This window comes from Camelus ferus, chromosome 21 (genome assembly GCF_009834535.1).
Source record: "Camelus ferus isolate YT-003-E chromosome 21, BCGSAC_Cfer_1.0, whole genome shotgun sequence".
Taxonomy (NCBI): domain Eukaryota; kingdom Metazoa; phylum Chordata; class Mammalia; order Artiodactyla; family Camelidae; genus Camelus; species Camelus ferus.
The window spans coordinates 18346759-18363939 of record NC_045716.1 but is presented as its reverse complement, the minus strand read 5'-3'; the positions used below and the strand labels follow the sequence as shown (position 1 = coordinate 18363939).

At 37.4% G+C, this 17181-nt stretch overlaps 1 protein-coding gene across 1 annotated transcript in view; it reads right to left on the bottom strand.

Moving 5' to 3' along the window:
* Positions 1-14558: 14558 nt before the first annotated feature.
* The window catches only part of SLAMF1 (signaling lymphocytic activation molecule family member 1), a 31726-nt gene continuing 29103 nt past the window's right edge, over positions 14559-17181 (bottom strand). The window contains exons 6-7 of the mRNA XM_014562035.2: positions 16700-16822; positions 14559-15253 (exon numbers count right to left, since the gene is read on the bottom strand). Coding sequence (XP_014417521.2) covers positions 15203-15253; positions 16700-16822 — 174 coding nt within the window. The 3' untranslated portion in view covers positions 14559-15202. The remainder of the gene's footprint in view (positions 15254-16699; positions 16823-17181) is intronic.

Below are 17181 nucleotides of genomic sequence, written 5' to 3'. Positions count from 1 at the left end.
TATCTTCTCCAGTTACTTAGGTTACCTTTGCATTTTGTTGATGGTTTCTTTTCCTGTGCAGTTTTTAGTTTGATGAATCTGACTTGTTGATTTTCTCTTTTGCTATGTTTGCTTTTGTGTCAAATCCAAGAAATCATTGCCAAGACTAACGTCAAGCAGCTTACTGTTCATGCTTTCTCCCAGGAGTCTTATGGTTTCAGGTTTTACATTTTTAATCCATTTTGAGTTGATTTTTGTGTATAGTGTAAAATACGGGTCCAGTTTTATTCTTTTGAAAATACATATACAGTTTTCCAAACACTATTGAAGGGACTGTTTTTTATCTGTTGTACATTCTTGGCTCCTTTGTCGTAAAGTAATTGGCTATAAAATTTATTTCTGGGCTCTTTGTTCTATTAATCTATGTGTCTATTTTTATGCCAATATTGTACTATTTTGATTACTGTAGCTTTGTAATATAGTTTGAGAACAGGAGTGTCATATCTCCAGATTTGTTTTTCTTTCTCAAAATTGCTTTGGCTATTCAGTCTTTTGTGGTTCCATATAAATTTTAGTATTTTTTTTTCTGTTTCTATGAAAATGCCATCGGAATTTTCATAGCAGTTTTCATTGAGGAGTATGGACATTTTAACAATATTCATTATTCTAATTTATGGGCATGGGACACATTTTCATTAATTTGTGTTTTCTTCACTTTCTTTCATCAATGTCTTACAGTTGTTATGCACAGACTTTTCACCTCCTTCATTAAATTTATTCCTAGGTATTTTATCCTTTTTGATTCAATTGTATTTGGGATTGTTTTCTTAATTTCTCTTTCTGATACTTTGTTATTAGTGCATATAAAATACAAATAATTTTTGCATATTGGTTTTGTACCTTGCAACTTCACTGAATTTTAAAAATTAGTTTTAACTGGCTTTTGGTGGAGTTTTTAGGGTTTTCTATATATACTATCATGCCATCTGCAAATAAAGTTTTACTTCTTCCTTTTCAATTGGGATGCCTTTTATTTCTTTTTCTTGTCTAATTGCTCTGTCTAGGACATCAAGTACTATGTTGAATAAAAGTAGTGAGAGTGATCATCCTTGTCTTGTTCTTAATTTTAGAGGAAAAGCTTTCAGGTCTTCACTGTTGAGTATGACACTACCTCTGGGCTTGTCATATATGGCCTCTATAATGTTAAAATACATTCCCTATATGTCCAGTTTGTTGAGAATTTTTATCATGAATTAACATCAAATTTTTTTCCAAATTTTTTTGCATCTAGTGAGATAATCATATTATTTTTTATTTTTCACTCTATTAATGTGTGATTGATTTGCAGATGTTAAATGATTCTTGGATTTCAGGGATAAATCCCACCTGGTCATGGTGTATGATCTTCTTAATGTATTGTTGAATTGGTTTGCCAATATTTTGTTGAGGATTTTTGCACCTATGTTCATCAGGGATATTGGCCTTTAATTTTCTTTTCTTGTAGTGTCCTTGTTTGGTTTTAGAATAATACTGGCTTTGTAAAATGAGTTTGGAAGTAGTCTCTCTTCTTCTATTTTTTGGAAAAGATTGAGAAAGATTGGTATTAATTCTTCTTTAAATGTTTGGAAGAATTCACCAGTGAAGTCATTTGGTCCTGCGGTTTTCTACGTTGATATATTGTTGATTATTAATTCAGTCCCCTTACTCATTATCGATCTGTTCAGACTTTCTATTTTTTCATGATTCAGTCTTTGTAGGTTGTATATTTCTAGAAATTTATCTATTTCTTCTAGGTTCTCTAGTTTGTTGTTGTATAATTGTTCATATTCAGCAAGATTTTTAATAGAAATGCACGAGCTGATTTTAAAAGGGAAATGCAAAGAACCTAAATAGGCAAGACAACTATGAAAAATATAAAAATTGGGGAGCTACAACTACCTGATTTCAGTAATTATAAATTTAGAATTGAATAATGTTGTATTAGCTTAAAGATAGACAATAGATCAATGGAATAGGAAAGAGAGTCCAGAAATAGACTCACACATACATGGAAAAAGGGGTTTTGATGAAAGCACAGAAGCTATAAAGTACAGAAAGAAAGACTTTTGCACAAATGGTTTTAGAACAATTGAATATCCATATGCAAAAGAAAAAAGAAATAAGGGAAGAAAAGAAAAAAGAACAAGAAAGAAAAAGAATGTAAAGAAAGCAAAAAAGAGCTTTGATTCATAACTTGTACCATATTTAAAAACTACATTCAAAATAGAATGTGAACTAAAGGTAAAACTTAAAATTACAAAACTTCTGGGAGAAAACATAAAAGAAAATATTTGTCAAATATTTGTAATCTTGTGGTAGATGAAGATTTCTCAGACACAGCACCAAAATAGACAAATTAGACCTCATTAAAATCAAGAACTTCTGATTTTCAAAAGACTTCATTAAGAGAATGAAAAGACAAGCCACAGCCTGGGAGAAAATTTTTGCAAATTACATATCTGATAAACGACTTGTATCTAGAATATATAGAGAGTTCTCAAAACTCAACACTAAGAAAACAAACAACCCCCCAAAATAAATGGGCAAAGGTTTAAATAGACACTTCACCAAAGAAGATAAAGGGTTGACAACTAAGCTGACAACAAGATTAAATGGCTAAAATTAAAAAGACCCACTGTGATGGTTAATTTTATGTGCCAGCTTTTCTGGGCCATGGGATGCCCAGATATCTGGTTACACATTATTTCTGAGTATGTTGTGAGAGTGTTTCTGGAAGACATAAAGATTTGAACAGGGGGACTGAATAAAGTGGGTTGTTTTCCCCAAAGTGGGTGGGTATCACCCAATCTATTGAGGGCCAATAGAACAAAAAGGCAGTGGAAGGTTGAACTGGCTCTCTGACTGACTGCATGATCTGAGACATTGGTCTTCTGCCCTTGTTCTGGGATTTACATCATCAGTGTTCTTGGTTCTCAGGCCTTCAGACTCAGGACTGGAATTTACAGCACCAGCTTTCCTGGTTCTCCAGCTTGCAGACAGCAGATAGTGGGACTTTTCAGCTTCCATAATCAGAGGAGCCAATTTCTTATAATAAATCTCATTCTAGTTATATCAGTAGCAATCCTACTGGTTCGATTTCTCTGGAGAACCTTGACTAATACACTCACCACACCAAATGTTGGCAAAAACTAGAACTTTTATACACAGCTGGTGTGTATGTATGTAAAATGGCTGCCATAAACTTAATGTTTGTGTCCTCCTAAAATTCATATATTGAAACCTAATCCCTAATATGATGGTATTAGGAGGTGGGGGCTATAGAAATTGACTTGATCATGAAGATGCAACACTCATGAAAAGAATCTGCCCGTATAAAAGAGGTTCCAGAGAGCTTCCTCTGCCCTTCTATGTGTGAGGACACAGCAAAATGAGCCATCTATGAACCAGGTATTTTCCCTCACCAAACACAGAACCTGTTGGCACCTTGATCTTGGACTTCCCAGCCTCCAAAACTCTGAGAAATAAATTTCTGTTGTTTATAAGCTGCTCAGTTTATGATATTTTGTTACAGCAGCCTGAATGGAATTAAGACAATGGTACAGCCACTTTAGGAAACAGTGACAACTACTTAAAAAATTCAAACTATCCCTACCATAGAATTCAGCTATTCCATTTCTACATATTTACTAAAGAATATGAAAGCATACGTCTGTACAAGGACTTATACATGAAAGTTTATTATCACTTTATTTGTAATTGCCCAAAACTGGAAATAACCCAAATGTCTATCAATAGGTAAATGAAAAAACAAATTTTTGTGTTATAGTTATATAATAGAATACTACTCAGTATCAAAAAGGAATGAACCATTAATACACTTGAGATATGACAACATAGATGAATCACAGCATAATTATGCCAAGTGAAAGGAGTCAGACACAAAATATACTCTAAGTTCCAGTTATAAAAATGTTTACAGGCTCACACAGGCACCTCTTGCTATGTGGCCAACTATTGTCCATGGCAGTGTAAACTAATAAAGTTCTTTTCTAATCTAAAAAAAAAATGTTTAGAAAATGCAAACTTATCTATAGGGATAGAAAGCAGATCAATGGTTACCTGGTTGGTGGGGGGTGGACATATGAGTGGGATCACAAAGGACACAAAAATCTTTTGGAGGCAATGGATGTGTTCATTATCTTGAGTGTAGTAATTATTCGATATATATATATGAAAAACGTTTATATTCACATATTTAAGCAAAGAACTTTTGGATTCTCCTACATGTGCTCCCTTGAGTAGAGAGCAACTTGGGTACCTGAAACTCAATTTACACTATTTACAATTTTTGTTTTAAGTATGCAGATTTGACTGAATATCCATAAATGTCATGCTCTTGATATGACTGTTGGGCATTTCAAATAACTGGTTTCACCTCTCTTTGGAAAATGATAGGTGGTGTATCATGTAATTCCAAGTCCTCAAATTTATCTCAAATTGTCGACACTGGGTGTCACCACACCTCCAACATAATTCCTAAATTTCTTTTTTATTGTGAGCTTTGTGCAATGAACACATTATAGTGTGTGATTTGAATAAGAAAATGCACAAGGATAAAAAGTATATGCAATCTACTTAAATGATATACTGATCATAAAACTTTAGGCACCAAACAACATAGCATTTTCATTCATAAAGCAAAATTTGCTTGAAATACAAGTGAAAGTCTGTCAGAAGGATAGTCATGTTTCTTTTCATTCCAATTAATTTGATCAGTTAACATTCTCATGGTGGTGTGCCTCTTGACCCAATCGCTGCAGTGTTTCCCTCTATTTCTTTGCAGTGGAGGTACCTAGCCTCATACCCACAGACTGGTTGGCCAGAAACCAGCTTTTCTATTGCCATTTTTTTTCTTCCACCAATATGTCACAATGCCTTCACAGACTGAGCCAAATCTTGAAACTAATCTGTTCTATCAGTAATCGCACATAACATTTTAGGAAACATACAAATCTAGATTTTTCTATCAGTAACAAGGATTAATCAGTATTGATATCCCTAACTCCCAGCAAGATGAAATATTAGCATTTATTTCTCTCAATCTCTTAATTTTGTTGAAATAAGCTAGAGTTTTATTTCTTTATTCCTTTAAGGAACCATTTCCCGTTTTATGAATCCTCCTAGGAATACTTATATCAGCAACTTTACTGTCAACAGTTTGGAAATTTACTATTATTGTTTTCTTTTCTCACCAGTATATCTTGAGTTCCATAACTTCTCTCCCTTTTGGAAATATTTATTTTAATCTATTATTTAAGTTGAAGTATAGTTGATTTATGGCATCATACTAGTTTCAGGTGTATATCACAGCAACTCAACATTTTTATAGATTACACTCCATTTAAAGTCACCATAGAATAATAACTATATTTCCTTGTGTTGCACAATACATCCCTGTAGCCTATCTGCTTTACATACTTGTATTTCTGAATCCCCTACCCACATCCCATCTCTCCTCACCTCCCTCTCTCTTCTGGTAGCCACCAGTCTGTTGTCTATGTGAATCTGTTTCTGTTTTGCTGTATTGATTCCTTTGTTTTATTTTTTATATTCCACATATAAATGACAACATACAGTATTTATCTTTCTGTCTGACTTATTTCACTTAGCATAATAACTTCAGGATCCATGCATGCTGTTGCAAATGGCAAATTTTCATCCTTTTTTATGCTTGAGTAGTATTCCATTATATATATATATACATATATATATATATATATATATACACACAACACACACGTGAAGATTATATATATATATATAAAGAAGATTTCATATATATATATGATGTTTTATATATATATATATATATATATAAAACAGAATATATATATAATCTTCTTTATCCATTCATCTGTTGACGGACACTTAGTTTGCTTCCATATCTTGGCTAAATAATGTGTTGCGAACATTGAGGTGCATGTATCTTTTCAAATCAAAGCTTTCTTTTTCTTCGAATATATACCCAGGAGTGGAATTGCTGGATCGTATGTTAGTTCCATTTCAATTTTTCAAGAAACCATCATACTGTTTTCCACTGTGGCTGCACCAATTTACATTCCGACCAACAGTGTACAAGGGTTCTCTTTTCTCCACATCCTTGCCAGCATTTGTTATTTGTGTTCTTTTTGATGATAGCCATTCTGACAGGTGTGAAGTGATATCTCATGGTGGTTTTGATTTACATTTCTCTGATGATTAGCTATTCAAACATCTTTTCTTGTGCCAGTTGGTCATTTGTATATCTTCTCTGGAAGAATGTTTATTCATGTCTTCTGCCCACTTTTTAATCAGATTGTTTGTTTTTCTCAATCTACTTTTTATTTTGCTAGCGTGTGCCCTTGAGTAAATTTTTAAAAGTGTATACTTGAGAAGTATACATTCTGAGTCCATAAGTATCTACAAATGTCTTCATTTGTTCTCTTATGTAAATAACTTTGTTGGCTATGCGCTCCTTTTTTTTTTTTTTAAGCATGTAGATTTACATTCAAGAGAAGTATGCTGTTTTTGTTCTTGTTCTTTAATTTCTCTGTCTGGAAACATTTAGGATTTTCTCTTTATCCTTGGATTCCTAGATTTTACCAGGTTGTGTCCAGGTATGTTTTCCTTATATACCCCTGCCTGGCATCTGGTTGTATTTTCAGTCTGACTGATTCAAGCCTTTCTTCAGGAGAGGGGAATTTTCTTCTGTTTCCTTGATTATTACTTCTTTTCTGGCCTCTCTACTTTTTCTTCCTGAAATTGCTATTAAAATATGTGAAGCTATCCTCCAATGGCTGAATTAACATCTCTCAGTTTTCTCTTTGTCTTTTTGTTTTATATCGAATGCCTTTCAAACATGGATTTCAATCCTGTGCATAGTGCTTTTCAGCTTTTTGCTTGAGTTTTAAATTTTGGTAATATTCTTTACTTTCCAAGAGTCTTTTCTTAGCCTCCAGTTGTAGCTGATTCTTGATTTATGATTATCTTTAATTCTATGTTTGGAAATTCTCTACACTAGAGAAAGTGTAGATGAAAAAACAAAACATAAGGACAAAACCCTGTGGAAAAGAACTATGACTGGAAAAGAAGGAAACTGAGAGACAATTGTACAAGCAGTCAGAGGAAAACAGGAGAGGTGATTCCATGCAACTAGAACAAAGAAGGGTTTACATAAGAAAGGAATGTTGAATCATTTTTAACTTTGCATATAATGAAAAGAGAAATCAAAGAGCATATGCAGTTTTTCAAATAACGTAAGCAAAGTTTAGGTTCTGGGAAAGAAATAAATGTAGTAATCAAGTAGCATAAAGAGGCTCCAGATCCACTTACCTGTATGACCATAGCTTTGAGTTTAAGAACAACAAAAAAGCTATCAAGAAGTGGGTAAAAGAAGGATACCACAATTTAAATGAGAAACAAGGGGAAAGTTATAAGACGACAATGTTACACAAATGGTTGAAGGCCTGGGAGAAAATACAGGCCACTACAGTCCCCACCCCTTGGCTATATTACCCTATCAGGTTTCTTATCCATTCTAGGCTTGGTTTCCTTATCTGTAAAATAAAAACAAACCACAATAATGTCTTAAGTTTGTTTTGAGGATTCCATGAGAGTGCCTGTAAATACTTGGCAAAGTGTTTGACACATGTAAGCTTTCAATAAATGTTAGTTCATAATATTATCATCACTGAGAGAAATGAGTAGTAAATAGCACATCATTTGAACAACATTAAGGATCAGGAAATTCTCCACCTAGAGGGCAACTGATGGTGAAACATCAGGCACTGATAACAATAAGAAAGACATAATCATTTGTCGAGGGCCAAGTTTGTTTCCACAACTATGTTAAAAGCATCCATATGAGAAACAGATGAAGGAACTGGGGTTGGTTAGTCTGAAAAAGAGAAAACCTAGTGAGGGGACTGGGACTAAGCGAGTGGGACAGCGTAATAACCATGGCCAGATATCTGAAACACTGCTGTTTAGATGGTGTCAAAGTGTCTCCATGAGACAGAATACATCACCATGGATCTTGTTCCAGGAAAGCTGACTTCAGTTCAACATAAGAATTCCCCACCACCACCAACGGTAGTCATCCCACAATAGACAGAAGATTTCAAGCCAAGCCTGGATGGACCGCTGAAAGGTGGATATTATTGTGAGAATGGTCACTTTGTAGTTGGATCTTGAATGTCCCCAACCAAAAATTTTAAACTTCTGTGTTTCATTCTTATGAAATCCTCCCAGCTACCTAGCGTGTAAGGCCATGAACCTAGAGGTTGTTTATTTAATAGATTTTATTCTTCTAGCTAGCCTGAAAAACCATCAGCAGCTTGTGGGTAACCTAACATGATAAATATCAGTGGATGAGGGGATAAATTCTGCGACAATTTTGATATTCTCAGAATACAAGCTGAAATGAAAGGAGCTAATTACTTCTTTATATCAATATATGAAAGTCTATTTTGAGGTCCTGAAAAACATAGCTGGTTGCGTTTAACTGTTAATCACACAGAGCATGAAACAACTAAAGCTTATTAGTGCTCTCTCCAGTTCTTTGGAGAAAAAACCATGAGAACAGTAAGCCCCTCCCCACCACTCAAATTCTCAAGTGCACATCCTCCTTAAGTTATTTGTTCAGAGTCCTTTATTAGCATATAATCCATATAATCCATAGGGAGTGTTTCAAATTTTAAATAAATTTTAAATTTAAATAAATTTTAAATAAAACTTTTTCTTTTCCTCTTTATTCCTCTCTCTTACTCTTTTTCCTCTTCTATTTTTTTCAAAAATTATTTAAAGAGAGGATAAAGGAATTAACTTAAAACAATAAGATCAATATTAGTTAAAATATATTCTTCTAACAAATTCCAGTAACCTGGAATTAGAAACAGATACAGCCAAAAACTAAGAAAATTCCATGACTATGTATCAGGAATAATTATTCTACTATGTTATTCTATTTATGTGGCTATGCTAACAACAATAACAAAAAGACAAATAATCATGGAAATTAAGCAGAACAAAGAAGAGAAAAACAAATATGTCTACCAGAAGAGACAATATGGTGGCACCAAGCGAAAGATCAGTCTCCCTCCTTGTTCTTTGGACTTCACTCTTTTTCCTCTCTCCATCATATACCACCAATTTCTAGTTCATTACTGGCCAGCAGTGTAAACAAACAAATATGCTTTATAAACTAACCCCCAAAGTGTAGTATCCTGACCTCATTTCTTCTCCCATATACCATCTCATTTTCTTTCCTCCTGTTAAAAGCAAAACTCATTGAAATATGAATATATTGTTACCATCTTCAGCAGCTAGAAAAATTTCAATGTCTATCAAGAAGGAAATAGATGAAAAAAATGTAGCATGTCTGTAGGGTGTAATACTGAACAGTATTTTTAAAAATTGAAGTAAATCTACATGTTTCAACTTGGAAAGATCTAAAAATCACCATATTGAGTAACAAAACCAAAATGAAACTGAGAAGCAGAATGAGAGGTCTACATATGTAACTTGAAAACAATTCTGGGTTTATATATCTAGACTAGTAAACACACACAAAAATAAATGTATGGATAATGGACTAAAGGGCACACATTAGACAGATGAGAATGTGTCTATTTGGGGACATGGAGGTGGGAAGCATAAAGAGAACAAGGATGTAGTATGAAGAGGAAAAATATAAGAATAAAATAAAAAGGAATAAAAGAGGTGTGGTACATAGGCCAGTGATGATTATTTATCATGAATTGAGGAATATGTTTAAGTGTATTCATCCAATTCTGTTGACCTGAGTCCAACCAAAAAACCAAAATGACTGTATATTGCTCATATAATGGGAGATAACAGTTCCGCTCTTGCCTGCATTAGTATGTTTCACATCTGAAGCAGCGTTTGATCTCAAGCAGCAAATTTTAAGAGGCATTGACAAACCAGACTGTGCTCAGAGGAGAGCCGTCAGTTCAGTGGGAGAGGCACAGAAGGGGCATGAGTCATGTCATAGATAATTGAAGAAAGGAGACTTAAACACAATAGGAATTTTAGGAGAAGGAGCCCTTCATTTCCACTGTTACTTAAAACTTTTTAACGAAAATAAGCTTCCTCTTCTCACTCTTGAAGTTTGAGTTTTGTGCATCTTCTGTGTGCTTACTGAACATCCCTTACTTTGTCATTAGGGTGACTACACATTCTGGTTTGCCCAGCCATTGCCCTGGTATAATTATTAATAGCATCTCCTTTTACTTTCCAGGGGTAACCACAGTAGATCATGTGGTTGTCTACCTATCATAGTATTTTAGTTGCCTGTGTTCTTTGTATCTCCCACTGGATGACAACCTCTAACACTTAGTAGGAACTGAATAACTATTTGTTGAATGAATGAAGCATTGTGTCGAAGTCTTTTGTGAATTAAACTTATTGTAGTTAACCTTGATTAGAGTCTGTCATCGATTTACATTGGGCCTCCTTATCTCTAAGGGAGGGGTCAGCTCTCCCTCCAGCTTGTGAGGGCTGTGAACTGATGAGAATCCAGCCACAGTTTCAATGACGCTGTGACTAAATCCACATCCTTCAGTTGCAAGTGGTGCTGGGGATGCTTGAGTAGGGTGGACTATATTGCTACATCTCCCTCTTGTGGTTGCTGTGTGGAACTCTTCGCAAAATCCTTTCTGGATATAACCATAGCCTCTAAGTCGGTATTTCTATAGATTTCTACCCAGATATCATTTGGGTTTGGGGTAGGGTTTGGGCATCAGTATTTTTTTAATTGAAGTACAGTCAGTTACAATGCATCAATTTCTGGTGTACAGCACAATGCCCCAGTCATGTGTATATATATATATATATATATATACATTCATCGTCATATTCTTTTTCATTAAAGGTTATTACAAGATATTGAATACAGTTCCCTGTGTGCTATACGAAAGAAATTTGTTTTTTAAATTTATTTTTATAAATAGTGGCTAACATTTGCAAATCTCAAACTCCCAAATTTATCCCTTGCCACCCCCTCTCCCCTGGTAATGATAAGATTGTTTACTATATCTACAAGTCTGTTTCTGTTTTGTAGATGAGTTTATTAGTGTCCTCTTTTTCTCCTTTTTTATATTTAGATGAGTGATATCATATGGTATTTTCCTTTCTCTTTCTGGCTTACTTCACTTAGAATGACAATCTCTAGGTCCATTGTGTTGCTGCAAATGGCATTATTTTATTCTTTTATGAGGCTGAGTAGTATTCCGTTGTATAAATATACCGTATAAATAGAAATAGCTTCTTAATCCAGTCATCTGTTGATGGACATTTAGGTTGTGTCTGTGTCTTGGCTATTGTATATAGTGCTGCTGTGAACATTGGGGAGCGTATATCTTTTTGAATTAGAGTTCCCTCCGGATATATGGGCATCAGTATTTTTTAAAAGCTACTCAGGGAGCTCAAATATTTATATAACCTTGGTAATATTGGCAGATGTGAGCCATGCTTAAGTGACTAGATGACCATTTTCAAAGTATGGTTTTTAATAAATTTGCTTCTTGGTATATAGATGTATGTTTAGTCTACACAAAGATGACTAAAGGGCCAGGATGTTTCTAGACCAGCAGTTCTTAATTTAGTGGTTCTCAATCAGTGGGAAGATTTTGCCCAGCAAGGAATATCTCGTGATATCTAGAAGCATTTTTAATTGTCATGACCGGGGACAGGATGTGCTACTGGCACCTAGTGGGCAGAGGCTGAGGATGCTGCGGATGCTGCAAATACCACATAATGCATAGAACAGCCTCCGTGTCAAACAATTATCTAGACCAAAATCTCAATAGTGCTGCAACTGAGAAACCCAGTCTAGATTTGCTCCACCAGGGGAATTTGGAGAAATCCAGGGAAGGCAATTACCCTGGCAGTGACAAAAATTAAGCAGTCCTTTAAAAACAGTTATCTTTGTGTGGAGCATGGCTCCTCATTTTGGTGAAGAGGGCACAGAGCTTACCCACCCTTCAGGATAAGATAGCCTCACAGCTTATCAAATCAAATCAGCCACCTTCAGTGTTTCACAGCTACAGCTGTAGAGACACAAGGTCATGAAACTTGTCTTGCTGTACTGTTATGCTCTTTTTTTTTTTTTACATTTTTTTTATTGAGTTATAGTCAGTATACAAGGTTGTGTCAGTTTCCAGTGTAGAGCACAATTTTTCATTTATACATGAACATACACATATTCATTGTCACATTATTTTTTGTTGTGAGCTACCACAAGATCTTGTATATATTTCCCTGTGCTATACAGTATAATCTTGTTTATCTATTCTGCATATGCCTGTCAGCATCTACACATTTTGAAATCCCAGTCTGTCCCTTCCCACCCTCTGCTATGTTCTGAATTCTCTAGGCAACACAAAGACAAAAGTGCAATTTCATGGATGGACTGTCTGTATTTTACTGATTTCCAGGCAGTAGAAACAAAATCTGGAAGAAGGGAAATCACTTACTATAATCAGTGGTTTTCAGTCAGCATATGGAAGCGTCGCAGAGGCTGAAGGCTACGCCCAGTTGAATTTCAGAACCCCAGTCCCTTAAATCTGAGAATGGGTCTGTTCCTCCTGAGTTCTGTAGAATTCAGACCTACTCAGTCAAAAGAAAACAGTAAAGAAGAAACACAGGGAAACCAGCCTCTAAAGTATCAGTTTTATTTTTTTCAAGTCTGAGGAAAAAGAGAGTTCCAGCTCACCCACAGTGCCTCTGGGGAATAATCCGAGGGGTTCTCTGCTTTCCCACTCGAACCCTAGGCCTGGTGATGAAGGATGGCCTGAAAGACTCCAAGGCACAGCCATCCTCTCCAGTGAGATCTTGAGCCTCAGTCAGGGAATTTTGAGAGAATAGCTTCTTCTTTCCTCCTTTGTTTCTGCCCTTCCATGAGGTAGATTTCAGCCACAGGAAAAACCCAGCTGTTGGGAACAATCTGAATTCTAGTAAAGGAGTGATTACTCATAACCCCAGGGTTTAAAAATTCCAGTTAGTAGCTCCTTGGTTTTTGAGTATAGATGGCTATTGAGCCTGAAGTTACGTAAGGGTGGACATTGTGTGTGTGTGCATGTGCAGGTGTGTGTGCACACACATGCCCAATCAGCATTGAATCCCTCTGCTTGTGCTTAGGGAATTCCCTAACTCAAAAGAGACAAGATCTTGTGGTAGCTCACAGCGAAAAAAAAATGTGACAATCAAAATATGTATGTTCATGTATAACTGAAAAATTGTGCTCTACACTGGAATTTGACACAACATTGTAAAATGACTATAACTCAATAAAAAGTGTTAAAAAAAAAAAAGAGAGAGAGAGAGAGAGACAGACCCCACCAACCACTAGGAAAGTGGGAAATGCCAGATATTCAATTCCCAGCCTCCCTTGGAGGTAGAACATGGACGTGTGACCTAGGATTGGCCACTTGGTCCCAGACTCTTATTTAGAAGATAGAGATGAAAAGGTGGACGAAGGGACCCTGGAGAAGTCACTCTGGTGCAGACGATACAACAGCAGTATTGTTTCCAAGCCCGGCTGAGGCAGGGAGGAAGTGGTGGAGTCTGGGTCTTGTGCTAAGGAGACAATGGCAGCACATCAGGTGCCCAGCATCCTCATCTCTGGGCTGGTTTTGTGATTTGGGCTGTGGTCCTAGCCACAGCCTATGTCTCCCTTTTTCCTTCTCGTTTTCAAACCATGATTTTACAGATCCTCCTAGCAGTTATTTGAACCAAACAATACCTTTTCAGCAGCTTCCATTTCTACATTTAAAAAAAAAAATCCAGAGTTAATTTCTGTTTATTGCAAATAAGAACAGTCTTACTGAAATTTGTTCCAGGAAATGGGACACACCGGGCATCAGAACTAAAATGTGAATTGACTTGGTAAAGGAGGTGAAGAACAAGGCATTTAGTGCCTCAAAGTTTTGAGCTGGAAAGTTGGTGACCATTGTTATACGGTTGTAAGACAGTTGGTGAAAGTGTTCACTAAGGTCATACAAGACCCTATGAGAAAGAAGAGGAGCTTACCTTGAAGAAGGCTTGCTCTGAAAGCAGAGAATAGAAGGGAAATAGGACTTTACCAGAAGAGGCTCCTTCTGTCTGCATCCTGCAACTTAAGTTATTAAGCATTCAATTACTTGAAGCTGTTGGATCAAAATATGTTAATTTTCAACTTCAGGATAAATTTCGTGTGAGGAGAGGTATGCTGGGATTGAGAAGTGCTTGGTAGAGACCCTGAGGACATGAGGCTGGGGATGTAAAATGGGCTCAGAATTGGTTTGGAAAGTCTTAGCTGAGGCTCCAGATTTGTTACTCAATGGAGCAAACAGAAAACTAAGATTTAAAAATCATTTTGGGAAGTGAAAAATCACTCTGGGACAAGTTCTGCTTATTCCAATTTCCTTTGTAACAGCATCACCAAACACTCGCTCCTTTTCTTTAAATCTGAAAGCCACTGCACAGAACTACACTTTTAAGAATCTTAGAATTTTTTCATTCCATTATTCAAAGCACAGAGATTTCAGTGTCTTTTCAGTTTATTAATTCTTTAGCTTCCAGTATTTACAAATAAAATATTCTATTAGCTTCTTTTATAGAATAATCTCAGTGTTTTACATACAATGAGGAATTTACCCTTCACTGCCCACCCAGAGAGAAACTGAGGCTCAGAGCCTTGATCAAGTCTGCATGGTGAGTGAGAGCAGCTCCTGGACTGAGTACAGGCAGCCAAAGTGTAAGCTGTTCCAGACTTTGCAGCTGGTGGTCATCTGTCTGAGACAGGTACTGGATGTCTTGCTCTGGCTTTCTGCCTTTGGCTTTTATTGTCCAATCCCAGCAAAGAGCAAGACACCTGAAGGTCTGGACTCCATGGACTGGCATTATCCATTTTGCCTGCTACACCGCAGAGATGGAAAGCTATACTCGGTAGCTTTCTGTTCTGGGCTTGTGCCCTCTGCAGAGCAGGCTAAGTGCTTGGATAGCCTCACTTCCTTGTCCATTCCACAGGTAGGTATGGAAGAAACATCACCAGGGAGTCGATCCAAGAAGAGCACAGATGTGTAAGATGTCACATTTAACTTGGGACCTGGGACCAAGTTCAGTGGTTTTTTTTTTTTGGCTCCTCCGTGTTACTTCCAAAATTCCCTTTACTGGGTCTGTGGTGTCAGCTCTCTGGAAGTGTCACGCTGGCATAGACTGTGATGGAGCTTGACTCCTAGGCACAAAACAGAAGTCTGTGAGTGGAGAGACCAGCACTCGGTTCACAGGCTGTAAGTGGAAATAGTGATGCTTAGGAAAAGGAAAAGATCTCAAGAATCACGTAGCATAGCAAGTTGCTCAGGGTCTGTCACAGCTGAGTATTAATGCAGGCAGCACTGAGGTCCCCAGACTGCCTGCCCACCCACAAGGTGGACTTCAGCTCCCTTCAAGCATACGCATGCCATCAGGGAGACTGGGAGGCCTGTCATAGTCATCTGAGGACCTGCACTCAGTTTGGAGAAGCCAAGAGAGTTCTAAGTTACTGAGCTTTAATGAAAGAGTTAGTGAGACCCAAAAGGAGGAGGGAGAGGTGATTCAGGCAGGAGAGAGGGACAGGGAGGAGATGATGACTGTGGGCAAAGACCTCTCATAGGGAGAGGAGATTCAAGGGTCAGAGAAAGAGACAGGAATGGGGGAACTTAGGGGGTTTTGCTGAAAAATATGAAATACACCAAGTGCTGTGTTTCTTCCCCAAGAAAACATCATTAAAAAAACTACATTATTTTTTAAAGCTTTTAAAGTCAGTTTTATGTTTTCACTTTGTTTTAGATAGGACAATGGTCTGTGAATAGACCTCAAGATGAAGACAAGGCACCCTCCCAGGCATTGCTGGGTATGTGCATAGTAGGAGCTTTGAAGAGGATGGATAAACGTAGGCATTTCTGTTGCTTTTTAATCCTCCGTTGTCTCCTCAAATGCTTTATTTAATAGAGCCCAAGTGGAGCTGAGATTTCAGCCCAGAATTTATTTCTGTTCATTTAGTAAGAGGAAAGATTCCTGTCAAGTAAACTTAGTCCACACCGATCTTGCAATGGGGCAGAATTGGTGAGGCTCCTTCAGGGCTGCACGTCATACCCTCTTCCAGGCTTGCCACCAAAGCCGAGCTCCGCTCCTAAATGCTCTGATTAAATAGGGCTTTATGGAGACTAGGCATGAGCACTTTTAAAAAGCTTTCCTGGCAATTCTGCTACGTGGCTGGACTTGAGAACTCCTGGACTCAAGATGCGGTTCCCAAACTTAAATGTGCACGGGGATCACCTGGAGGATGTTGTGTTTTAATGTGCAGATTCCTGGTTCCTCTAGGTAGACACTCTGATTGAACAGAACCCTAGGTGAAAGGCCTCAGGAATCTTTGGTTTTTTAACAGATATGCCAGCTGATTCTGATGTGGTCCTTGGACACCTCTGACAGAAACACTGATGAGCAGGGACCCCAGGTGAGCAGCCATGAGGGGTCTCCTGGAAGCCCTGCAATTGAGGCTGCAGATACTCCTTGCTGCCTGCTTGCTAGGGCCCGCCTTCTCACGTCAGGAGTCTGTTCCATTTGAGCTCTCCTCAGGTCCCACCCTTCTGCCTCCTCCACCTACTCCCTCTCTACAGAGAGGAGACACAGAGAGCCTCACCTGGACCTGGACGGGCTCTGGGACAGGCTCTGAGACAGGCTCTGGGACAGGCTCTGTGGCAGCAACATAAATGGTGGTGCAGGGGTCCTGAGCCAACAGCGGATCAGGTTTCTCCTGAACAGACTACAAGGGAAACAAAGAAAGCAGGAGATTAGCTGTGGAGAGAGTTATTTCCCATCCAGGTCCCCATGGAGAAGCGCAGAACCAAGAAGCCTTGAGTAAGGAAGTTCCTTGGAGTCATTCGGTCCAGCCTCCTTTCCAGGTGGAAATTCTCCTCCCAGTTCCTTAGAACTCAATTCTCCAGGCTTTGTTTGGACTCCCCAAGTGATAACTTGGAGCTCACAGCCTTGTGAGACAGCCTGATTCATTATTACTGCTTCCCAGATTTATTTATTTATTTATTTATTTGACAGGGGAAGGTAATTAGGTCTATTTGTTTATTTAGTTTGAGAGAGGTACTGGGGATTGAACCTACTGCTTGA